General features: G+C 33.4%; 1 protein-coding gene across 1 annotated transcript in view; it reads left to right on the top strand.

Annotated features, from left to right (window-relative positions):
• Positions 1-26,734, top strand: part of LOC131552825 (gamma-aminobutyric acid receptor subunit pi) — a 64,252-nt gene that overhangs the window by 10,441 nt on the left and 27,077 nt on the right. The window contains exon 2 of the mRNA XM_058796968.1: positions 12,970-13,050. Coding sequence (XP_058652951.1) covers positions 13,007-13,050 — 44 coding nt within the window. The 5' untranslated portion in view covers positions 12,970-13,006. The remainder of the gene's footprint in view (positions 1-12,969; positions 13,051-26,734) is intronic.

The raw sequence follows: 26,734 nt of genomic DNA, 5'->3' as shown, positions 1-26,734 counted from the left end.
AATTGACCTAATGAATATTAAAATTTTCTTTTGATGTGCAGAAACCATCAGCCAAAGTGATGTGTTAGACCAGACTCATGTCTGACTAGATGAATGAGGTTTAAGTGTTAGTTAAAATATAAGTGCTGGTCAGTGTTTATCTCTTTTGGCCATGGTGCTGTTGATTCAGAAACAGATATTGTTTGTTTTTAGTGGATACAATTTTTTGATATGTATGTCAGATATACCAGTCCAGGCAGTTAATGTTTAATTGTAAAAGTGCTGTACATTTCTAAGTATAGAAAATACATAGTATTTGTTTTGTACACCTTAAATGGAAAGTAAATTGCTTTGGATAAAAAATGTCTGCCAAATGCATAAATGGAAATCTTTATTTTAAGTTCTATTTTTAATTAATGTTCTTTTGTCTATATATTTCTGTACTTAATATAAGTTGATTTATAGTCTACATTTTTTACTTTATAAGCATGTATGATCAATAAAAAATAATTAATTATTCTCTCCTCATATTAATATATTGAATTAGTTTTTATTTAAATATTTTTTGTTTAAAATAGTTTTGCGGTGTTTTTTATTTTACTTGGCTTTTTAAAATATGTCTTTATAGTTGTTATTAATTAATAAATACATTTCAGTTTTAGTGTTAGTTATCAGGTTGAACTAAATGAAAATGAGAAATACTGCTTTGGCAACTAGCTTAAATTAAAATCTATTTATGTAAAATAATAATAATAAATATTTAAAAAACTTTAACTAAAATTTTATATGTACAGTCATGGCCAAAACTATCGACACCCTTGGCAAATATGATCAAAGAAGGCTGTGAAAATTAATTTGCATTGTTAATCCTTTTGATTTATAAAAATCTAACCTTTCATTGGATAATAAGAATTTAAAATGGGGGGAAATATCATTATGAAATAAATGTTTTTCTCTAATAAACATTGGCCACAGTTAACGGTACCCTTTTATTCAATACTTTTTGAAACCTCCATTTGCCAGTTTAACAGCTTTAAATGTTCTCCTATAATGCCTGATGAGGTTAGAGACACCTGACAAGAGATCAGAGACCATTCCTTCATCCAGAATCACTCCAGACCCTTTAGATTCACAGCTCCATGTTGGTGCTTCTTCTCTTCAGTTCACTCATGTTCTACAGGGTTCAGGTCAGAGGACTGGAAAGGCCAGCAGAAGCTTGGTTTTGTGCTCAGTGACCCAATTTTTGTGTTGATTTTGAGGTTTGTTTTTGGATTATTGTACGGTTGGAAGATCCAAACATGGCCCATTATAAGATTTCTAACAGAGTCAGTCACTTATTGATTTTTTATCTGTTGGTATTTGATAGAATCCATGATGCTGTGTGTCTAAACAAGATGTTCAGGACCTCCAGCAGAAATATAGGCCCACAACATCAAAAATACAGCAGTATATTTCATTGTACACATGGGGTACTTTTTATCCCTGTGTTCACCAAACCCATCTTGAGTGTTTGCTGCTAAAAAGCTCATTTTTTAGTTTCATCTGACCATAGAAGCTGACCATTTGAAGTTCCAGTCGTGTCTGATAACTGAATATGCTGGAGTTTGTTTTTGGATGAGTGAGGAGAATTTTTCTTGAAACCCTCCCAAACAACATGTGGTGATGTAGGTGCTGTTTGACAATTTTTTTTAAGGTTTTCTGACCCCGAGACTCAACTATTTTCTGCAATTCTCCAGCTGTGGTCCTTGGAGAGTCTTTAGCCGCTCAAACTCTCCTTCTCACCGTGCATTAGGACGATATAGACACACATATTCCAGGCAGTTTCCTAACATTTTATGTTGATTGGAAATTCTTAATTATTGCCCTGATGGTGGAAATGTGAATTTTCACTGCTCTAGCTCTTTTCTTAAAGCCGCTTCACTAATTTGTGAAGCTCAATTATCTTTTGCTGCACATCAGAAATATATTCTTTGTTTTTTCTCATTGTGATGGATGATTAAGGGAATTTGAGCTTTGTTTTCCCTCCTATTTATATTTCTGTGAAACAGGAAGCCATGGCTGGATAATTTCATGTTCATAATCACCCTGGAGAGCTCAAAATTGTGAATATGAATGGGAATATACTTCAGCGATATTTTACTCATAAGAATTTCTAGGGGTGCTAATAATTGTGTCCAATGTGTATTAGAGAAAAACATTTATTTCATAATGATATTTCCCCCCATTTTAAATTCTTATTATCCAATGAAAGATTAGATTTTTGTGTTTTTAGTTTTAAATAAAAGATCAAAAGGATTAACAATCCAGATTTATTTTCACAGCCTTTTTTTTTTTTTTTGATGTTATGTATGAAAAAAAAAAATGTTGATAACAAAAAAAAAAAATCAGTCTATGGACACATGTAAACCTGGTCTTATCATCCTTACTGCATATTGATTGGTCTGTTAATCCCAGTTTGTGTCTTCTTAATGATGATTCTGGTCTCTGTATAAGTTCAATGCAAAAGAGAATGTTGTTTGCTGGTTTTACAGCTGCGAAGAAGACAATAATACAAAACTGGTTTACACCGCACATGTGTGGAAAAACATATTGGATCCGTAGCCTCCTGCAAATAGTGACTTGTGAATGTACAACAGCACGAATCAATGGGGCCAAGCCTTCTACCATTGATGCTTGGCAGTGCTTTCTCTTTGATATACGTGACTGTATAAAGGAGTGACTTTTGTGTTTTTCTTGTCCTTCCCTCTCTCCCTCCCTTTGACTGGACTTTGAGATATTGAGTATGTGTCTGTTGTTGTTGTTGTGTTTTTTATTTTGTTTTTTATTTTATTTTTTATTTTGGATGTTATGTATGAAAAATAAAAAATGTTGATAACAAACAATGCAGATTAATTTTCACAGCCTTCTTCGTTCATATTTACCAAGGGTGCCGATATTTTTGGCCATGACTGTATGTACACACATACACAACACCACACATTTTATTTTATTTCAGTTAAAGTTTTTATTTATTTATTTTATTTATTTATTCTTTTTTTTTTTAGTTAACTATAACTTTGATTGGAATACACCTACTCTGGTCTGTGTTTTGCTTGTTAATATTAATATGAACTTTATCAATAACCATGAATTTTTACAAATATCAACGGTTTATGATAAAGGTACAAAAAGTTGTAATTATTCTCACCTCACACACATTAATTGGACTGGGATGCATTACTTCTGTTCTGCATGTTGCGCACGGTTTAGTTACTCACGTTAAAATTTTGAAGACCGAGCATCTGTTTTGGGCTTGAAAACCAGACGAGTATCTATTCTGCCATTTCTGCACCCAGCCGCATGAGCTAGACAGGTGCCGGTCAAAGCTCATGGAGAAATGTGCTTGGTTTTCTGGACTGTGTGTGCTTAAGTGTAGAAGTGTAATGGCGTGAGTCATATTCACTTGCTCTTTAAGGCAAGAAAGTGATGAAAAGAAGACGACAGGACATTAGATCAAACCGTGTCACATGATGCCACACTTTTTCCCTCCTTTCGCCCTTTTCATGTTGACTCAAACTCAAAAGTCACACTTGCACCAATCCAATTTCCTCAGGCACTGGCTGCAATCCGCTGCAAACTCCTGGTGAGCCAGACAGACGCATATCAGCCTGGATCTGATTACTGTGTGTGATTGTGTCCGAGGACGCAGATATGGCAGGATTTCTGCGCTATCTATATGTGGAGCTTCTGGCTAGATGACCACAGAGACATATGGTGACTTTCACTGCCAGTATCTGCTGCATCTGTGCATCAGATCGGCCTCACTGTGTCTGTCTGTGTGTATGTGGGTGTGATAATGAGGCTCTCTAGCTCTGTTCCCAAACACTTTTTGCTCTATGTCTGCATAAGAAATTACAGTTGTGACTGATTTGAAACGCTCTGCGTAGGCAGCAACTCTACATGCCACACAAATAGTGCTCGTTATGTGTAGCAAGTAGAATCAATTCACAATTGGCTTAGTAGAGTTTGACATTCACATGTAGCAGAGCTAACAATATGCATTACACACATATAATAGATTAAAGGAATAGTGAACTCAGGCCATCCAAGATTAGGATGAGCTTGTTTCTTCATCAGATTTGGAGAAATATCTTATTGCATCAGTGTCTCAGTAATGGATGCTCTGCAGTGAATGGGTGCCGTCAGAATGAGAGTCCAAACAGCTGATAAAAACATCACAATAATCCACAGCACTCCAGTCCATCAGTTAACATCTGGAGAAGACAAAAGATGAAACAAATCCAGCATTAACTAACTAAAATACGAGTCCATAATCCATAATAACGCTTCCTCCAGTGAAAAAGTGCATCTGCTGTTGTCTCTCACATCAAAATCCAGCCACATATTTGTTTAGAGCTGTTTTTGCTTGTAAACGCTGCTTGATCTGTGCAGATTTCTCTCCTGATTCAGACCAGAACACTTTTTCGCTGGAGGAATTCTATGGATTCTATGGATTATTAACTCCTGTATGGGTGAATCTTTAAATAATTTTTATTACAGTGAAATTTTCTCTCAGAAATAGCTAGTAAATTTCAGAAATATTTACAAAGAATTAGCCAGTAGCACATTTTAACTAATTAAACTTGAAATCTTTAAGTAAAGACTGAAAAAAAAAAAAAAAAAAAAATTATATATATATATATATATATATATATATATTTTAGGGCTGCATGATATATCGCATGCAATATTTAATGTGCATCTTGTCAGTAAAGCCAGTTCTGTAATCAGCGGTAATTTCCATCACGTGCGTGATTTCACATGGAGCAGCATTTACTACACAGAGCCGATGTTCACTGACAAGCTGCGCAAATCCACACTGATAATGAACATGGATTTGCGAAGCTTGTCAGTTAACAGCGGCTCTGTGTAGTAATTATTATTATTTTTTTTATTGTTTGTAATTTAATTGATGCTTTTTGGTATTGAATGAAATAGATCATTTAGGCAAGGCAAGCTTATTTATATACTGAGGCACATTTCATACACAATGGTAATTCAAAGTGATTTACATGACAAAAATATTAAAATGATCAGAAAATGATCATAATAAGATGCATAAGAAATAAAATTACAATAAAAAGTAAAAATAATGTGTAAAAATATTTAAACGTAATTTTAATGAAAATAATTTTAATGCAATTTATGCAGTATCTTATGGATAAATGGTTTTTGGAACTTGTCACAATTGTATTTTCTGCATAAAGATATATGTGATGCTACTTTTGAATTAGGCTAAAATAAAGGATCTTAGAAGACAAAGTGACTGCCTGTCTAACTAAACAGCCTTTGCATCAGGAGTGTTCATATGATGCTTTATAATGTTATCAGTGTAGGCAAGTCAGAATTTGGAAAAGATCATGTGTGTGACTGATAACACATCAAGATGTACAAGCAGATGCTCCACACAGGAAGTGTTCCAATGAATGGCCCATTTTAACAGGAAATAGCAACAGCTCAGTGCATCATCATCTGAAGATCACATTTTTGTGCCTGTAACCAAACTCCATTACTCGGGAATGACTGTCAGTATACCAGGCACCTAATTATTTCCTTTTGGATTCACACTGTATTTTAAAAGCTTCTGAATAACATTTATAAAATAATTAGAAAAGATATGCAAAAAATGCCAACTTATGTACAGTATTATCTATTTCTGCTTTATCATTTTGTTTTGCATATATACCATAATGATGCACTTCATCAGGTTATGCTTCAATGATTCCTGAGTGTTTTTTGATTTCATCTGGAACAAACATATTGATATGAGAGAGTGTTTGAGGATGTGGAATACAGTTCTTTGAAGTCATGGATTATGATTCATATTGTGCGGTCGTCATGCTTGTAACTAAGAGGAGATATAGAATTACTTGGCCTTTTCACATTTAAAATGGTTAAAATGAAGAAAAAAAAAAGGTTAAATTGTTCATATTTAACTCTGGGTTACTTAATTCTGAGTGTTAAGATTTTAACAATTTATATTCATAAACCCTGTTTTAATGTTTTGGATATTCATGAGGTTAATGACATGGATTGGACATATACAGGGGTGCACAGAAGTGGTGCGCATACGTGACCAAAATAAAAAATGCACTCTGTAAATATGTTCAGACCGCTCATTTGCCAACTTGCTAACTAACTATGTCTTGGTGATTAAGACTAGTTTGATGAAACTGACAGAAAACAGGAGAAAAATGTTCAGTTCCAGTTCCAGAAGCTTTGTCAATCCACAAATCACCAACATTTACCACAGATTTACCATAGTAACAGAAACACTAACCATGGTATTGGCAAAATGTGATTGTTTTTAATGTAGACATATGAATTACAGGATAAATGGAATATAATTACAGTATCTTATTTTAATAAGCTATAGCAGTTTTGTGTAGAGTAAACGTACCTATTAAGCTCACGTACCCGTTAACCCTTTAAAACCATTTTCACATATTTTGTTTATTTGACTGTAAAAAAAAAACAGAATGTGCTATTTTCAAGTGCAAGGTGTCATTTTTTTCAGAAACCAAATGGCTTTCAAAAAAGTACAGTTTTTGACCATTAATCTTGTGTGTTGAATTTGTAAACACAATTTAAATAGACAAAAATAAAAAAAACAGGAATAATTTTTCTGTTTTTTATTTAGAAAAAAAAGAGAAAAATCATGTTCGAAATAATCCGACACTTCTTACTTCAAAATTCAACTATAATACATATATACAAGTATTTTTGGGACACTGGGTTGCACAGTTTTCATTCAGGAGGTTTTTTTGTTCATACACGCACACATTTACACATGCATTCACATGCATACACCCATTCATTTACATGCGCGGACTCATTATAGCGACGCACACACCACATGTGAAAAAGTCTCACTCAGCCTGCTCCCAAAGTCTCATCAAAAATCATCCTAATTGACTCTTGTGCTGTTTACTCCTCCTTCACCATGTTTTTGTTCATTTTGTTTATTATTTTATGCAATCCAAAACTCCACTCAAATTCTCCCTTCCCGCTCTCCCGGAAATCTGCCGTCATTTGTTGACGGAGCGCAAGAAATTACCGTAATACGCCATATATTGCCGAAAAGTGCATGTTGTCTGCTGTCAGGAGCAATTAGAATTATTTTGATAGTGCAAACGGTAGAAGAGTTATGGTAACATGAATACAGCTTGGTCTGATGTGTCGGCGCCGACACAGCCGGTTTAAAAGGGTTAAGCACACTTCCATTTTTGAGATCAGAGAAAAATTATTTATTATTCTACTTGATGTCTTAACCAATTTATATGTTTGTTACTATATGCCTCCTGTAATTTGAAGTCAATCAGATCATTGCACGCTGAGATATGAGTCTCCATGTGTTCACACTGTCTGGCGGCCATTTTGAAAGCTGTCTAAAAACTTTCACCAAAAGAGGAGCCCTTTAAATGTGCATTTTTTTAGATGTTTAAGCCTTTATTTTGGGTACTTATTGTAAAATTAAGAGATTAATGTTCAGACTATTGCATATTATAACCTGGAACTTGGATGTGGGAAATAATTAGATTAGATCCAAAAGATAGTTTTAGCAACATAGCGCAGATGCTACAGAACACAGTTAGCTGACTAGCTGTATAAGATTGTGTGCTACGCTAACATATTACTTCACAGGCATTATTGGCTTGTACTCTTACATCCATAATATTATAAATTGACAGTTTATTGCTGGTTTGTGGTTTTGCACTGCTGTAATTTTTAAAGATTTCATATTATTTTAAGGTGAGCTTAAAGGGGGCACTACTATGAAAATCACACAGCTTCAGTGTGACATCAATAAGAAAAAGTATAATTTCATATATTGTTAATAATAGTTGTTCATATTAAAGTGCCCCTATTATGGATTTTTGTAAATGAGCTTTCATGCATTGTGTAACACAGCTCTAAGTGAATGAAAACATCCTACAAAGTTTTAAATCTGAAAGTGCTGAGTTATTGTCTCTCAAAAGAAAGAGTCGACTCCGAATCATTGAAACGAGTCGTTTTTAAAACGAATCTTAAGCCGTTTCATGTTGACGTCAACATGAAACATTAGCATATTGCCGGCCCACATGTTGCCACTAGGTGTGCTTTTGTTTCCCCGGTAACGCCTGTACACAAAGCAGCACTGCTCTCTGCTTTAAATGAAATCGACCAATCACTGCAGATTAGTGTCAGATTAGTGTCATGCGCAAATATATATGAACTTAATACATGACAAAGACTATTTATTTAGCAAAATCCTGTCATTTTAATAAATATTACATGAAATTTATTAAAAATTGTTGCTGCTCCAATTAAGCTCAGTGTGCTCTCTTTAAGCTCTTCCACATTCAACGTTCTATGTAAATACTTCATAAACAGACTTTAAATATTAACTGATGGTTGTCACTTTAAGTTAAGTTAATGGATTTTCTATGAATTCTGTCGACTCAAATCTGCAGACTGGCTCTGATCTTTGGCATCTAGCATCAACTTCTCCAGACTGTAAATCTGTGGAAAATCGGGGCAAAAATTGTGTAGGTTTCATAATGAGGCAAGTTTCTGTGTTCATCCCCATGAAGAAAATGTTTTATTGGTTTGTTTTATCTGATTTTTGAATGTGTTACTTAGCTGAATGTGGACTAGTCTAGATGTTGCAATGTGCTTAGATGACACTTCATTATGAATATTTAACTGATCGACTTGAATGCCTTGATGCCTTGTTGCTTGATTTTAGTGTTCTGTTTTTTTTGTGATTGACTTTGTACCTTCAAAAAATATATATATTTACAATTATTCTGTAAAAATTGTCCTTAAAATAAACAAGATTTTTAAATAAAACATGATGTGAGCTTAATGGGCACAGGGGTGTGCTTAAAGGGTACAAAAATGTACCCATTAAGCACAGCTGGACTTTTTGAATTTAATGATGTGTGTCTTAATTGAAATGCGTTTGTCATTTAAAATAAAATTAAATATTTTTGTGTGAGAGATTAATATTTTATTTTAACATAACTTTTTGCACTGATATCTTGTGCACTAAAAATGTCTCAATGTAGATTTTGGTGAGCTTAATAGGTACGTTTACCCTATTTCTATTATACAAATTTTTATTATACTAAATACTTTAGGCTACAGTTTTCATTAAAAAAAAAATCAATATAGTTACTTTTTTACCATGGTAGTGAGGTACAGTGCGTGGTTTTATCAAGTGATCTAAATATTATAGAACATTAATTTAATGCTAACTCACAGTCAGAAGATTTCAATTTTACCCTATAAAAATGAGGTTGTTATACATTTTACAGAGGTTACTGTTTTTGTTAATGAAGATGAATTTGCATTTGCATCCACTGTCAAATGATCATTTTTAAGAGACAAAACATTAGGGTAGGGATGCTCCGATCAGGATTTTTGCAGCCGATACCGATTTCTTGTCATGGTAATCGGCCGATACCGATGCCGATTCTGATGCTCCAAGCTTCATATAACATATGTAATAATGCGATATAAATAACCACAAAAATTATTCCTTATACAGTGAACATTTTAATATTCATTTAAAATGGTGTTTATGCATAAATAGTTATTTTTCTTTCTATCTATATTTATCTATCTAACCAATGACTCTACATTTAGCGTTATTAATCTGTAGGCTAAGAACATTTAAATATATATATATATATATGTATATATATATATATATATATATATATAATTGTTGTTAGATGGCTAGGTTGAAATTTAAACTTTGAAACTGTTATATTTCTTTTCTGCTCAAGATGAGAACATTTTGATTATCCATGTTATGTATGTTAGACACATACACAGAAACATTTAAACTCCAACATGGAGAAGTCTAATGTAACTCATAAGGTTTAATACTGTCCAATAAAAAACATGTAAACTACTGAAAGAACAGAACGGAGTAGTTCGATCACGGTTTATCGACGGGCGATACAGATAATCTGCGGGTCAGATAATAAAAAAATGCATTCTGATTATTTGCGGGTGGATAAAATAAATCATAAATGATGCATATATTAACAAATTTTTTAAAATACATTTTTCATCAGGCAGACGACTTAATTTGTGTGTTTTTGACTGATCAGGAAGTTGCAGTGACAGAAACGGTGACATTCCAGATAAAGTTTGAAAGGAGTAAAGCCTGTGTTAATGCTATTGAGTGGGCTAATATGGCCAAAGAAGATATTTTTGTTTTATAAATAACTGTTCCGTTAAAAGCAGCCCACGATCAACGTATTATGTTACCGTTACCCCTTAACGGCTCCGAGGTTTTGTTTCGTCCTCCACGCTGTGACAACTCACAAAAGACTATGTTTAGCCAATCAGCGCGGAGAGCCGCTTCAGAAACGTGCCGCGCCGTGGCTGATATAAACACAAGCACTGACTGCAGCCGCGATCAGCTCCGGTTCCGTGATGCGCAGATCAGCGCTAACATCAATGAATCTGCTGTTAAAAACTTGAAATATCCATTCAATCATCATGCAAAACATAAAATAAAATTTTTCATTGTTTCTCAAAACATTTTCACACCGGCAATGACATGACTGTGGCGCCAAATCATTTATGTCCCCACGCAACATGTACGTCCTCACGCATTGACGTCATCAAATTGCGATCGGTACGTGAGATCAGCCAAATGTATGAGTAACGATCAAGTCATAAAATGTGATTATTGGCCGATGCCGATCAATCGGAGAATCCCTAATTAAGAGACAAAATATTTACCTGGTTTCTACACTTTTCACTAAGGAGCAAAAATCTGCCTTTAAACTTGAAAGAAATAAAGATTTGACATTGGTAGTGATAATTATGGATATCAGCTGATATGAAAAATTTTATCGCTCAGCCCTATGAGATCTCGAAGGATCCCCAGCCATATATGTTCTGTATTCTGTGGTCATATCATAGCATATCTTTATTTAGCAGATTTCTGCTGCTCGCTCAGTATGTCGTAAGGAGCGTTTTGCTTCCCTAGTTGACAAACAGCAAGAGCCGAACCCTTCTGGATGAACCATCTGGATGTTTGATATCTCTGAAGACGTTTCTAGTGCTTTCATCCTCCCAGCGAGGTGCATTCGAAAAAAGAGAAAACGAATCTAGTGCAAGGCAGCGGTCTCGCAAAGCTAGAAATACGATTTATTTTAATTACCTTAATCTGAAGGTTAGTGTTTCTGGGAGTGTTTCATTATGATGGAATGACTTGGGCTTGATTGGGAATAACTTGTGTTTGTATCTGGATTGATAGGCTGCTGTTTATAAGGTGAGCAGATTTCACTGGCCTGGAGCATAAATAATATGTCTGTTTCTCTCAAGAGCGAGTAGTTCCCTCAAACACTGAGTATTTTATCTGAAGAAGACAGGCCACAGGCGACTGATGCCATCTGTGATGCCTGCTGGGAGAGAAAGTTTGGAAACGGTACATGAGAAGTTTCTGAATTGGTTTCACTGGTTTTCAGCCAATTGTTCCATATGTAGGAAATCTTCTAAAAGCTGTACAATCATGCGTCTGAACTCTCATTGAAGTTGATGATCTGATCTCATTTGATCTGATGAATTATTGCATCTCATACACTGTTACTGTTTCAGTTACGATTTTGGCTTTCAGTGATTGTGAATACAAGATACAGTGATTGAGAGAAAACCATTGTGTCGAATTCTGTTTCACAGTGATGCTGTAGTTTTGTTTTGTGTTATGAATCCAGCACATTTCGTCCTTTACAGCGGTGCACTTTCATGCTTCCCTAAGTGTTAAGTTCTTCTACATCATAGTTGATCTTATTTATATCTAATTTATATATATATATATATATATATATATATATATATATATATTTTATTTTATTTTTACATTATTTAAATGTTTGTATGCATGTATATATTATTTATTTGCCTTTTTTCAGTTGAATTATATGTAGTGTTCAAGGAATTTTTTTAAAGGTTTTGTTTTAATTGTTTTTATTTGTTTTTCAGTTGAATTTAAAAAAAATAAATAAAGTAGAAATTTCATTTATTATTATTATTTTACATTTTTACTTTTTTCAGTTGAATTCTGGAAATCCACTGAGATTTTATTTACTTTGTTTATTTATTTAATTAATTAATTAATTAATTTTACATTTGTTTTTCAATTGAATTATATTTACCTTTCAAGAAAATCTACTGTTAAAAAGTTTGTATTTATTTATTTACATTTCTGTTTGTTTTCTAGTTGAATTATATTTAATGTTTAAAGAAATCCACTTTTTTTTTAGAGTGTGTAATTGTGTTAAATAATGAGTCTTAGTATTAATCTCAATCATAGTCATATGTTGTTTTGTTTTGTTTTTTTGTAATAATGAAGCAGCTTTGGATCGACACTGAAATAATAATTTTTGCTGATTCCACAATGTATTTAATTAAAATAAGAAAAAGTAACACAATTGCTGATCAATCTGTCACTACCTAATTTTATTATGTTGAATCTACTTAAATATGTAAAATAGAAGTTTATTTAACCCATTCGTGTTGGGATGACCTGAATCATTTTTTTCGCAGTTAATTAACTGAAACCGGGCAGAGCATTGTTAGTTCCCAGCATGCTTTGCATATGGCTAGATTAAGAGAGTAAATGTTGAAATTAAGTGTTATATGTGGTTGTCTGACAAAACTACTAAAAATGACCATCCCTATTTAATTCTAATATTAAATGTAATATATAAAAATGACATTATAGCCACAATAAATCTTGACAATATAAGTGGACCTTATAATATAAAAAATAAAGTGATATATGAATCAAATGTATGGTATGAGCCCTCTACGCATCCAGCAGCTATAAGCACACTGACGGTCAAATAGCCAAAGCTTCAGTAGTTCAAAAGACCCTTTTACAGTCGTTCTGCTGCCAAAGCGTATCTTGACCCGTTTCAATGACCTGCTTCTGTTCTCCTCCAGATAAACTCCAGCGGACTGAAGCTCTCACCGTCTCACCATGACCTTCTTCAGCTCTTTATTTGCCATCCTCTTCATCAGCAGGTAAGAGGATTGCATCCAGAACTCACTAAATCATGTTTGATGCTTCTGAATCAGACTGTGGTGAATACTACGTTTACAGTTAAATGGTGTAATTATTCAACATTTCATTAAAGGAATAGTTAATTGTCGTATATTCACCCACATTTCTTTTGGTGTTTCATTTCAAGAAAGAAAGGCATATTTTGATATCTGACTTTGGGAGAACTATTCCTCATGTGAAATGTTTGTAAAGAGTCTGGGAACCAATAAAAAGAATAGAAGGATGTTTGGATATTAGTATTTAAACACATATAAACTGTATAGTGCAATTTATGGCTGCATGTTTTGGGGGGAAAAATCGAATTGTGATTTTTCTGATAAATATTGCAATTGCGTTAAAAAAAAGGCTTGCTTAGGTTTTTTTTTTTAGGGCTGCACAATTTGACCAAAATGTTGTGATTATATATAAAGTATCAATATGGCTATGGCATAATAATAACAACAATAATAATAATACTCTTACTAAAATATGGAAATTTTATTTAAAAACTAATATTTCACTGTAAAAAAAATCAAAAAGATTTGTTGTTGTGATTTTAATTTGCAATTTTAAAAACATCTACGTTTGCTCTGTTTCTAGGGATGCACAATTGTGCTAAATTGTGTTTAGATTGTATATTATGGAATGAAATAATAATTATATAATAATAATAATAATAATAATAATAATAAAATAAACAAACAAATAAATAAATGAAAACATTTTTTGTTATATTTAATTTTTCATGCTCAAGGAAATCCACTGATTGTTTTAAATTTATTTTTATTTTTGCATTACATCTCCAAAGTCAGTGAGTAAATGTGTTAAATAATCTCAGTCTCAGAAAATATTACTATTGTTATATTCACTGTAGAATCTATAAACTTATATTGCAGAGTTTTGATTTGAGAATTGCAGTAAGCCCTTATTGAGATTTTGGTTTTATTTTGATTTATCGTGAAACCTTAGTGCAGTCTATGGTGTGGATTTATTACTGGAAATGTAGACAGAAACAAAGGCTTATTATTTATTCCAGATGGATGTTGGTGTCAGTGAACTCTGTAAATGTGTTTTGTGAACTGACGCAAGCAGTGAAAATGATGGGAGCGTTTTCACAATCTGCTTCCTGAAAAGTGCCTGCTGTGATGAACATATACCCACGCACGCAAACATACATGTGCATGAGCTCGCGGCGCATGTAATCGTCTCTGGGCCCGATACAGTAAGGGAGAGATTGATGTATTCTGACACTCGCCTCGTTCCTGCAGCGCTTTGAATCAGACGCTTTCATGGCTCGTGTGCCTGTCGCTCCCTGAGCTCCAGACTCCAGCGGCTCCTCTGATTATCATCAATAATGGAGACGAGTGAGCGTAGGCACGTCTTCACATGCGGTGGCCTTACGAGATCTTCTGTACACACACATGCATCACACATAATTCAGCCACATCACAAGCCTAAGTATCAACATGACAGTGCAAGCATTTCACTCGCATTTCAGACTAAAAATAGATGCAAAAGATTTTTAGGTGCCTGTGTGCGAGTGAACCAAATCACTGCAGGTATTCAAAAAGTCTTAAATATCTTAAATTGTAAAACAAACATCTTCATTATCATTTTAAAGAGGTTTTAAATTTGGGGAAGGAATCATGAACATGATTAAATGAGTCTAATGTGATTATTAACTTTAAAGAACTATAATTTAACCTTCTGGGATTGTTCGTTTAGGAGTCACACTCTTGGTCAAAACAAACTGGAGACCATAATCATAAAAAAAAAATATTTTTATGAAATGTATGTACTATGTTTAATTTTAGTAATGTTTCTTTTTTAATAATTGCTTATTTTGAGGTGACTTCCTGGTACTAAACAATATTCATATTGAAATTATGGACCATTTATTTCTATATAAATGTATAAAAACAACAACAACAACAAAATTTTCTACTATTTTCTCAGGATTTTAAAGGGTTAACATGTATCCAATATTTATTTATATATTTATTTTTAAATATATTTATTTATTTACATATTTATTTTATTTATTTACATATTTATAAATATACCTGTACTTGCATGCAAAAACAAAGCACAATGCAATAGAAAAAACTGTTTATTCATTCTTATTTATCTCATTACAATCTCTTCAGACCATCAGGTCTCAACGCTAATGAAATACAGCCTTGTGTGTTTTGTTGTGGTGCCGCGTATTGCTGGAAAATATATTATGGACATGCATGCAGACAAAAACAGAAACTGAGCTGCGTGTGCCATTTCATCCGCTGATTATCAGAAAAAGGCAGCGTGAGATTAAAGAAACAGGCGTCTTTTATCTTCAGCACGTCTTGCATCATTTGCCAGTTGATTTGGGTGCTAAACAGAGAAAGACTCTCAAAGAAAAGCATTAGTATCTCACTTATCCTGCACATCGTTTACATCCTACAACACAAAGAAGACTTAGTGTGCTGTGAATTCATTGACATGGATGATCATGTTTACAGTGAACTGTTTTTGCTGTTTACATTATTTTTAGTTGTTTTGCAGTTTACATTGTTTTGATTAAATGCTACTTTTAAGCTGGTGTTAAATGTAGATTCAGGACTATCCCTTGTGTTGTGTTGTGTTATATTGTCAATATAGTGATGGCTGCAACTAAACGGAATTTATTTCAGATAGACTCTTCAGCAGATAACCGATAGTTTTGGTGTGAGAGGCGTTCAGTCTTGCGTGTGTATGTATATAGAGGTTATGGAGGCTGTCCTTGAGTAACATGCCTGTGTCTTGTTTTACGTCTCCCTCTCTCACTCTTCTGGGACAGAATGATACATTTTTCCTTCTTTTCATCTCCCACTTTCCATTTGCTGGGAAAGAACAAAGCAAGAGAAGATCCAAGAGTAGCAGAAACTCTCGTCACAACACACAGTCTTGTTTAAAACACCCAGACAGATGCAACCACACGACAAACTAGAAAACATGAGAACTGTGTGAAATAGTGTGTAGAACATTTTATATAGGTCTCATGTGTGGTGTGGGTTTGTAGTGGTAGGCCTGCCATGGTATATGCTGTGTTTATAACCGTGTGGAATTTTACATTGGGTAAAACACTTTCAGAAACTTTTCACTTTAAGAAACTTTCATTTATAATGGGTTGTGATGCAGTTACAGCATATGCAAGGCCCAAAACTCTGGGGTAAGATTTTTATTTTTCAGTTTTTGAAAGAAGTCTCTTCTGCTCATCAAGGCTGCATTTATTTGATCAAAAATACAGGAATTGAATTCATTACATATATATATATATATATATATATATATATATATATATATATATAGCACTTTTCTAGGCACTCAAAGCACTTTACATTGTGATGGGGGGGGGGATCTCTTCCTCCACCACCTGGAAAAAATTGTGAAATATTATTACAATTTAAAACAGCTGTTTTCTATGTGAATATCTGTTAAACTGTAATTTATTTCTGTGATCAAAGCTGAATTTTCAGCATCATTACTGCAGTCTTCAGTGTCACATGATCTTCAGAAATCATTCTAATATGCTGATTTGCTGCTCAACAAACATTTCTGATTATTATCAATGTTGAAAACAGTTGTGCTACACAATATTTTTGTGGAAAACATGATGCATTTTTTTTTTTTCAGGATTCACAGATGAATAGAGAGTTCAAAAGAACAGAATTTATTTGAAATATAAATCTTTTGTAACATTATACATATATGTACTGACACTTTATTAATTTAATGAGTGTAAGTTTCTTAAAAAATCTTACTGACCCCAAACCTTTGAATAGTAGTTTAGAAGGAATGATATGATTTATATGAATTAAACTTAGTTTTGGTTACACAACACTTGATTGATTACTTTTCTTTTTTTATTTAAAATTTTAGTGAAAATAAGTTTGAATTATTTTCAGGTTTTACAGGTTTATTTGATTTTTTAGCACCAGCTGTATTACTAGATTAGCATGAATTGCTTTTGTTTCTCTTATGTAAGTCGTTATGAATGTGAATAAATGTAATAGTTGAACATGGATACCATGGCTTGGTGGCCGCAGACGAATGTTTTATTCTCAGTAGAAAATTAATATTTTTAACTACATCTCCTTCAGTGCTACAGTCAGCTGATTTTTGTCATACATTATCGTTGGCACAGTAAAATCATGAACATTGTAAAACCAAACTTGTTAAATGAGAGCGAAGAATGTCATGAGCGAGTTTCCCCGCAGGCTGAGAACGAGCTTCTCAAATACTGCCTGCGGCCTCAGCGAGGGATTCAGACATGCGCTGCCAAAGATAAGGTGGATTAATGTGAAATGAAATCTTAAAAGCTACTCATGTGCGGCGTAACACACAAAGACATGAACATACGAGCATACGCACATGAGAGCGTCTCAATTCACTGCACACATGAAGTCATGGATTAACCTCTGAGACGTGAAGCTCTTCACTAGATTAGCAGAATTTGACCCTCTTACAGAAGTCTTAAATTAACCAGAAACTAATTTCTATAGGCACTTTGAGAAGTTTAAACAGGCTTATTAAAGTGAAACTCATATGGCTTTGCATGAAGGTGCTCTCTGAAATTAAACATGATGGTTTATTGTTACTAGTGTTTCCTTCTCACAGGGTTTCATGATGCAATAGGTTTTCATCACATTTTGACCTGCAAAACCTCTGCATTCTTATATTAAGCTCTTCAGAAAATCATCTGTGTGTTATTTGAACATTTTATGAAGGGACTCATTTGCAAGTGTACTACATATAAAGATTAAAAAAAAAAAAAAAAAAAATATATATATATATATATATATATATAACATAAGCATACTGTATTTTGTATATGTGTTGTTTTGCTAAAGATGCAGAGAATGTATTGTATATGATTGTTACATATAATAACATTTAAAAATGATCATATATTATTAATGCATGTAAACAGGTCAAAGACAAGACATCAAATCAAATTTACAAAAGTGATTTTATATACATAGAAAGCATAATAAATCAAGTAAAGTGTCTGTTTTAATGTTTCAAATACCTTTTGTGAAATTTAAATGTCAAAATATGGGAGAAAAAATGTTCCATCGTCATTCAGTGCAACAGATATATTTATGTAAAATGAAATAACATTCTTTTTCTGACCTTACTTAATAAAACATATAAAAGAATAAGTGCTCATCCTAAATTTTAATCATATTTTAAATAATTAAAATATTTCTGACAAATAGCTAAAACCTAGTGCTTTGAAGCACAGTGACAAAGATTTAAAATCACAATTAATTAGCATTTTGGTGCTGATGTCATCTGATGATTCTGGTACTAATTATACCTGATGAACTTTATACAGAAGTTTTACACATTGAAACCTAACTCTCAGTATGAGCGTTAGTCAGTAACAGTGAAGCTTGGCTTGGCAAACGATGCTAACTTAATTGCCTGTTTCTGCGAGGTTGTACCAAATTGATCCGAACCGTTCCAAGCTCCCGTTTCTATAAATGATCCTCAAATATGTAACTTTTTTCCCCTCAGAAACTTTTAAAATGAGAGCAGTTGCCATAGCAACCATCCTGAGGGATTCTAATGCACTGCACAAATGCAGCCAAACATAGATAGTTCTCATTTACTCACTCAAGATGCTGTTATTATTATTTTTCTGTGATTTCTTAAAGCAGATGGTGTGAAAAGAGGACGAGGTGTGGCGTGTTTTCACCGCTGTGGATGCTCGTTTCAGGGTTGTATTGCGATCGCAGTGATGTGCTGTTAGTTTTGTGTCATGCTGATTAATGATTCTTGTTTATTTACCTCATTTACTCTTGCAGAGAAAACTGAATTAGTAATTTTGCAGGTATGGTGATTTTCCGGATGGTTAACCATAATCTGACAAAACAAACAGCATGAAACACGCCGAGCGTCCAGTCCAGGTCTGAAAATCGTTGCAGCCATTTTCCACTTGCATATAGCAAAAACAAAATAATAAAAATACTTTCTTCAAAATAAAATACTTGTTAAAAATATATCTTTCTAATTATTTGTCATTTTTTAATTCATTTATTATATGTACATTATTTATGTATTTTATATATTATAAATATAAATGTATATATTATGTATTGTATATTTTAAATATTTTAGATGTTTAGTGCGTGTATATATATATATATATATATATATATATATATATATATATATATATATATATAGGTAATCCATATTTTTGTGTACCACCACAACTGTTTCTCCACATCATTTGAGCAAAACTTCCCAGAAGCAAATCCGTTAATAAACTCACAAATGCAGTCCAACCATAAAGACAAATCGTCAGCCGTTTTCCCCTATGAACAGCGCTCGGCGGATATTTACACTGCTGAATGTAGTAATGATTTCTCTCAGGAGCACTTACTGACATAAAGGAGGCAGTTATTGCTGAATTAATAAGCAGAAAATATTCCTACTGAATGCTTGACCTCTCTTGCACACCATCTTTCATTTGCCCCTGTAAAAACCAGCTGTCAGTGTGTCCAAACCCGGCGCTCTCAGCGTGTTCAGAAACGCATTCAGGCGGCTATTGTTTCCTATATTGTGAATCACAAAGGGATTTTTTGCGTCACACTCCTGCTGGGTTCGCTTAATAGACTTTTAACTGAATGCTCACTAACAGAGCGTCTTGATTGCATTGTTTTTTTTTTTTTTATTCACTACTTGTAGTAAATGTGATTTGGAGGTTGCATACATCCCACCAGTGACTGTGGCTGTAGCATTTCTATCATAAAGAAGTGGCCAAATATTACCGATTAAATGGACAATTAAATGTTGTTTAGTCAGTACTAAACAAGGGTTAGATTACGCTGTAAAGTGTAAAAACAATTGTTAGGCCATTGACACAGGCATTTGATATAATACATAATGTAAATAAGTTATAATTATATTATTACATTATGTATTTTAACTGTTTTGTTCAGTGAAACCGTATGATTACTTGCTTTTTATATTTTATTTGAACCAATTATTTTTGCCTCATTGCTATTATTTAAAAGTCATTTTAAAGTCTATTGTTCGTGTAGGTCTATATTTACTATCACAAAAAATTATCTGATTACTCGATTAATCATCAGAATAATCGACCGATTACATCGATTGCCAAAATAATCGTTAGTGACATCCCTAAAATGTATTACAATTTTATCAATAATACTGCCATATTTTTTTCCCCTCAGAAATTTGGTGTTCCTATATTTTCTAGATCTAGTTTTTTTTTATGGTTTGATCAAATGTTAAAAAAAAAAAAGGATGTCTAATCAATTGATTGAATATTAATGTATTGTGTTTTTTAAAATAATAATGCCATATGTAATGTTTTATTTAATTAATTTTTGTTGAAATTCTGTTTCTATTCTGTTTTTTTCCCAAATTCCAATTTTTCGTTTCTTTTTTCTAGATTCAGTTCTTAATGGTTTATTTAAATTTTTATATTCTAAAAGGATGCCGAATCAATGGAATTCATACATTTTTAAATTATTTTTAACAATTAATCTAATCAATGTCTAATCAATGAAATTTATTTATTTCAGAAATTGTTTGAAAAATTTCTAGAATTTTTCTAGATTTAGTATTTTTATAGTTTTATCAAATGTTAATAATCAAAAGTGCATAAATATGAACGCATAACAATTTAATTTATCTTTTAAAATGTATTTAAATGAAATGTAAACAATTACTTTCATTTATTGGCAAACAAAATAAAACGTAGAAGAAAAATTGTGTGATATTCCTTAACCAAAAAATGTCATTTGGAGGTTGAATGCTGTCTGTGTTGTACATCCTACGCTAGATTTTCATGAAGTGGTTGTCAGTGCGTTGCTGAAGTGTTGCATGTGTGTTTTTTGGATGTTGCTGTACACTGGATTAGGGCTGAAACGATTCCTCGAGTAACTCGAATACAAAAAATCATTGAGGCAAATTCCTGTGCTTCGAAGAATCGTTTTAGTCTATTTACTAGGGATGCACTGAATTTTCGGCCGCCGAAAATATATGCCGCGCCGCACAGCAGTGTTCAGGTTTCACTCTCATCACTGCGCCGTGTGACGCTCCGTTTAATATCCTGCTCTGTCACTGTGCATTCTTCTCATTTACTGCTCATGCTCACCGGAAAAGCTAAGCCCACTCAAATAACGCACCGACAAGAAATTTCTATGTCGTATACTTGTTCCTGATTGCAGTAGCGTTACCGTGCGGTGACTTGCTGTAGCTGTACTGGGAAACGCTGGTAAAATCTCCTTCACTGATCTGCTCCCCGCTATGCTCTGCTCACATCACATGCGCTGATAATAATAGCTTTGCCAGGGTTTTTATATTTTTACACGTTTACTTGATATTTCTGTACACAGAATCATAATTTCTATTCATTTCCCACTGATTTATCTGATGAGCATTAACTCATATTACATGATCATATCTCTGTATGAATGAATGGCAGAGACGCACGCTTCAGTGTGTGTGTGTGGTAAAGGAAAACGCGCGTCTCTGCCATTCATTCATACAGAGATATGATCGTGTAATATGAGTTAATGCTCATCAGATAAATCAGTGGGAAATTAATAGAAATTATGATTGTGATGCTCGCAGTGATTTCAGCGTCTGCCGTCTCAATGAGGACATAAACACACGAACAACATCTCCAGAACTGCTCTGAGAGTCACTTTATGAGCGTTTTATTTGAGTAAAACTAGCGTCATATCATATTTACACAGAAATGTAAAGGTATTCACGGCAACCCGTCAAAATAAAAGTCCGGTTTTATTTGAAGACATTGCAGCAGAAATATATTACTATTGTTCAGCAGAATGTACATACTGCTACTACTAAAATTATGAAAACTTTATTTTTTAAGAAATGATCACACAACATTTCTTAATAGTAAATCCCCTTTGTTTGCCAAAAAGTTTAATTTTCAATAATTTAAATAAAAATAAAATTAATGTTTTATGCCTTCGTTTGATAACCAGATACACAACACAGAATTTCTGAGGAAAAGTAAAACATTTCATAAGGCTATTTTAAGAATAAATAACAATAAAATATTAGATGAGAGAAAATAAAGCATAACTTTATAATTGTCATTTTCTGTAATCATAGCTATAATTATAATAACACCTAAAATATAAAAGGTGTTATTATAAGCATGTAAAAAGTGTTTGTTTCATCCACTTGAAGGGTGGGTACATTGTGTGCACATGATCAGGATGGTACCACCTCCGCCGCATTTTGAGAAAGGAAAAACCCTGTTTGCAGGACTATACATTATTTGGATAATTAGTCAAAAACAACGACAACAGTTATGTCTGACTCTGTTGCATAGAACTGAATAAAAATAATACATTGATATTTAATATTAATATATTTTCTGTCCAATTTTCTTTCAATAAAAGTGTGGTTATTTTATTGGCTTGTGTTTTTTAAATTATGTGTCATTAAAATTTAGTTAAATTAAAAAGTATTACAAAACTACTTTATATTATTGAATAAAATAAATAATTATTACAAAGCAGTTTCGGTTTCGACCAAGCACATCCAGAATTCTCGGTTTCGGTGCATCCCTGTAACTGCAACCACACTGTGTTTGCAACCACATGCTCCTTTAAAGGATTACACACACACACACCAGTATGCAGAGAGACATTTAAGAGGGTTTATTCTCCAAATAACTTTAAATTCATGTTGCTGAAAAAATGTGTTAATAAATGTTGTGTGTATGGACTCTTGGTTTTGTTGCACGTTAGCTTCCTACCCACTACTTTTTGCCTCTTACAAAAGCCACAAAGCCTTGTAAGAAGACAGTAAAGGCTCATGTCATGCTTGAGCTGTAGTTAGGCTGAAACTTGAAAGTTAAGTTGCACAATGTTTAGGTTTTATTATTATTATTTTTGTATTACTATTATTTTGATATATGTCTTAGTTTTAGGTTGTGCCATTTTACCTTTTTTAAAGTAATTTGAAATTGATTTTTATATATTTGTATTTGCATTTTGAATGTAATATGGCAATTAAATGCACTAAATGGGTTTAGTTTTCACAGTTATTAATATACGCAAATTCAGCAATAAAAATGTAAATTTTTCTAAAAAGGAAACAAATTACTTGTTCATTTTAAGAGACCTGTCTTATTTTCTCTTGTATATTTAGTATTGCTCTTTAATAAAGAAAAAGTTATTCTTATCCGATTACTCGATTAATCGATAGAATTTTCAGTAGAATACTCGATTACTAAAATATTCAATAGCTACAGCCCTACTCTGGATTGTTGCATGATCAATTTGATATTTTTTCACATTTGTTTATAACATAAGCAATAGTGCTGGGACAATAAATCGATGCAGAATCGATTCCTGGATCGATTCTGAGATTTTCCGAATGCATCACGATTCCTCTGGAATCGATTCTGAGCTTAGACTTTAACAGCAGATGGCACTCTAATCTATTTTTTATCTGCACATTGAAATACTCATGAAGAAGAGCGCAGAAGAGTCTGTAATTTCACCTCTGCTCAGAATGCTTTTATGACACGAGTTTAATGTAAACACAGCCCACTGTGAACACCCTTGTAATTCGCTTCAACCTTTTCAAATTTTATGAATGATTATTTTAGGTTCAAGTATGTGTAAGGATTTGGAATCAAGCAGAGTACAGCTGTTTCTGAAGCATGCAGCACCATCTGCTGTTCAAAACTAAGCTCAGAATCGATTCCAGAGGAATCGCGATGCGTTCGGAAAATCTCAGAATCGATCCAGGATTCGATTCTGCATTGATTTATCATCCCAGCCCTAATAAGCAATAGTAATATAGTGATGTTTTCCTTAGCCTACAGCACTACTAAGTACAGCAAATCAGAAGTGAGGTGATACCTGTACTTAAGTAGGTCAATCCACACAATATTGCTTCAAGACTTCATGCTGTGTCATTATTCGTCTACCGAATACAATTTTTAGATAATTCCCAGCAGATTTGAGAGTCTTCCTGCTCTTCACTGTCCTGAGGAGCCGTCTCATTCCTGCACTGGCTGTCTGTGTCCTCGAGGACATGTATAATATTGCAGGTGACACGTCTCGGCCATCAGCAGAAGCGCTGGATTCCCACACAGTCCGAGAAGCTCTTACACGCTGGGAGAAACAGGCAGGAACTCACACTCGCTCATCACTCATGTTTTATTCTCCTTATGTTTTATTCTAACCTCACTGTAAATGGAGAGACATTAGAGATGAATCTCTCTGAAAAGCCAAACACTCTAAACTCTTCTCTACCTTTAGTTATCATAGTTTTGTTTGGTGCCACTAGAGGAGATTTAAGTGCATTAATCTGGGACCGCTGCTTTAATCAAATTATGATCGAATAAGAAGTGCCTAGGGCCTTATCTGTTTTATTTTTTCCCTAAATTTCATGTTTTCCGTTTAAATTGGTTCAATTGATTTTAATTACGTTTTCAATTTATTCAGTTTAATTAAAATGTGATCATCAATAAGATGTCTAATCAACTGAATTTACAAAATTGTACTAATTCCCTATCCATTTTAATTTTCTAGACTCAGTTTTGTATGGTGTAATTAAATATTAACAATCAAAAGTGATGTCTAAACTTTAACAATTTAATAATTTATTACTATGTTAAAAAAATAGTATTCTATGTTTTTTTCCCCAAATTCCATGTTTTCTGCTTTAATTTTGGATTAAGTTTTTATGGTTTAATTAAATGTAAATTGTAACATTTTAATATTTTTTTTACATTTTTAAAAAATAGTAGCACCCTGATTGTTTTTTTGTTTTTGTTTTCTCAGAAATTTTGTTTCCCAAATTTCCAAATTTCAATTCTAGATTCTGTGTTTTATGATTTAATATAGATTTACTATGGGGGTTATTTCCGTCTGTGTTTTCGGACTATGTACTCCATTTCTGTTGAGAATCACTGTCATGTAAAACACTGATGCTGCTGATTCTCATCTAAATGTCTGAAGGTTTGCAGCCACATGTTTATATTGAGCTGCTCAGAGAGACACAAAACGAGATGTTCAGATTAAAATACATGACAGTAAGAGACATTTATCAAATCCAGAACAAACGGACAGATGAGAATGAAGTGACATGCTGAACGCTTCACATGGTTTGTCAGTGGTTTTAGCCGCTCTAGAGGAGCGACAGTAATCTTCTCTAATCTGCAAGTCTGAATGGTATTGGAGGATAACGACAGCACAGGCAAATGCGAGGGCGTCTGCAAACAGCTCACAAACATCAGAATGCACATACGAGGCGTAATCAATCCACTGCAGCTGTCTGAGTGCATTCGCAGCAGGTGTATTCTTATCTGTGTCTGTTTGTTCACTTGATTCCAGGCCATTCAGATTTAATTTCATAGCTGTCGCCCTTGAGAGATGTTTCTGAGCCTGTTGACTTACAGAATCACTCTTGAGCGCATGTCCTGAGAGTGTTCGTTATACAGCAGAGATCTGAGCTGTAGATGTTCAGATCACATGTGTGGGGATCATAAATGACCACACGTGTGAAAAATTGTGTTCCTTAAAACTTTGTTTTTATAATATCTCTCTCTCTCTCTTTCACACACACACACACACACACACACACACACACACACACACATATATATACATACATATATATCGTTATTGCTTTGAGCTAGGGATGCACGATATTGGATTTTTGTCGATATCCGATATTTTCAACTCTTTTTGGCCGATATCCGATGCCGATACCGATATATTTCCTTTTGTTTGGAAACAACATCAAGTCTCTCCTGTGTGGAAATTATAAGCAAATTATTTTTTTAATTGTATTTGTTAGAATTAAATAAACAATAATGAAGTTATTTTATAATGAAAGTACATTGAAGCTTTGAAAATAACTATAAATAAACTATATATCAATCGCTGCATTTTTTTTTTCAGAAAGATGCAGTAGTAATATTAACATTTTATTTTAAGATTTAACATTTGTAAATGGTCTAAAGCAAAAGAGTTGTAAAAATTAAAAAAATCTTTTAGAGCTCATAATTTGTTTAAAAAATATAACATATTACACATTAATGAATAAATCAGTGTATATAAAAATCATAGGTCCATACGCGTCAAGAACCGGGTTGACCGGGTACTCGGTACCACCGGTGCTTAAAAAAACCTGGTACCGTGACGTTTTCATTTTTTTAGTACCGACTTGGTACCGAAGTACCGGGTCTTTTGACAACACTACATTCTACTGTACAATAGTAATACACTTATCATAATTTCTTCAGGTTAAACCAAACATTTAAACTTTTATTTTGGGTTTGTAGTTGACTTTCAGTGTGTAAAACCAAAGACTTGCAAAACCACTGCAAATCTAATGAGCAACGGCTGGATGGATAGGTGGGAGGATAGATGGATGTAAAACATCCTCAAGGTCAACAGGGATGAATATGAAATGATATATCACCCTAATGAGCAGTATTAATGGCTGTTTTATGTCAATAATGTGATGGCAGAAGAGCCTGCGGTCTGTAATTCAGGGTCTGTGAAGCGTAAACTGCAGGTGGGATTAAATCTTCAGCTCTACATTGATTAGCTGTTCTCATCAGATCCTTCCATCCAGAACCACAGGAACATGAGACTCGTTCAGATC

This window comes from Onychostoma macrolepis, chromosome 13 (genome assembly GCF_012432095.1).
Source record: "Onychostoma macrolepis isolate SWU-2019 chromosome 13, ASM1243209v1, whole genome shotgun sequence".
In the NCBI taxonomy this organism is placed as follows: Eukaryota; Metazoa; Chordata; class Actinopteri; order Cypriniformes; family Cyprinidae; genus Onychostoma; species Onychostoma macrolepis.
Note: the sequence above shows the minus strand (reverse complement) of the source record. Positions and strands in the feature narration are given on the sequence as shown.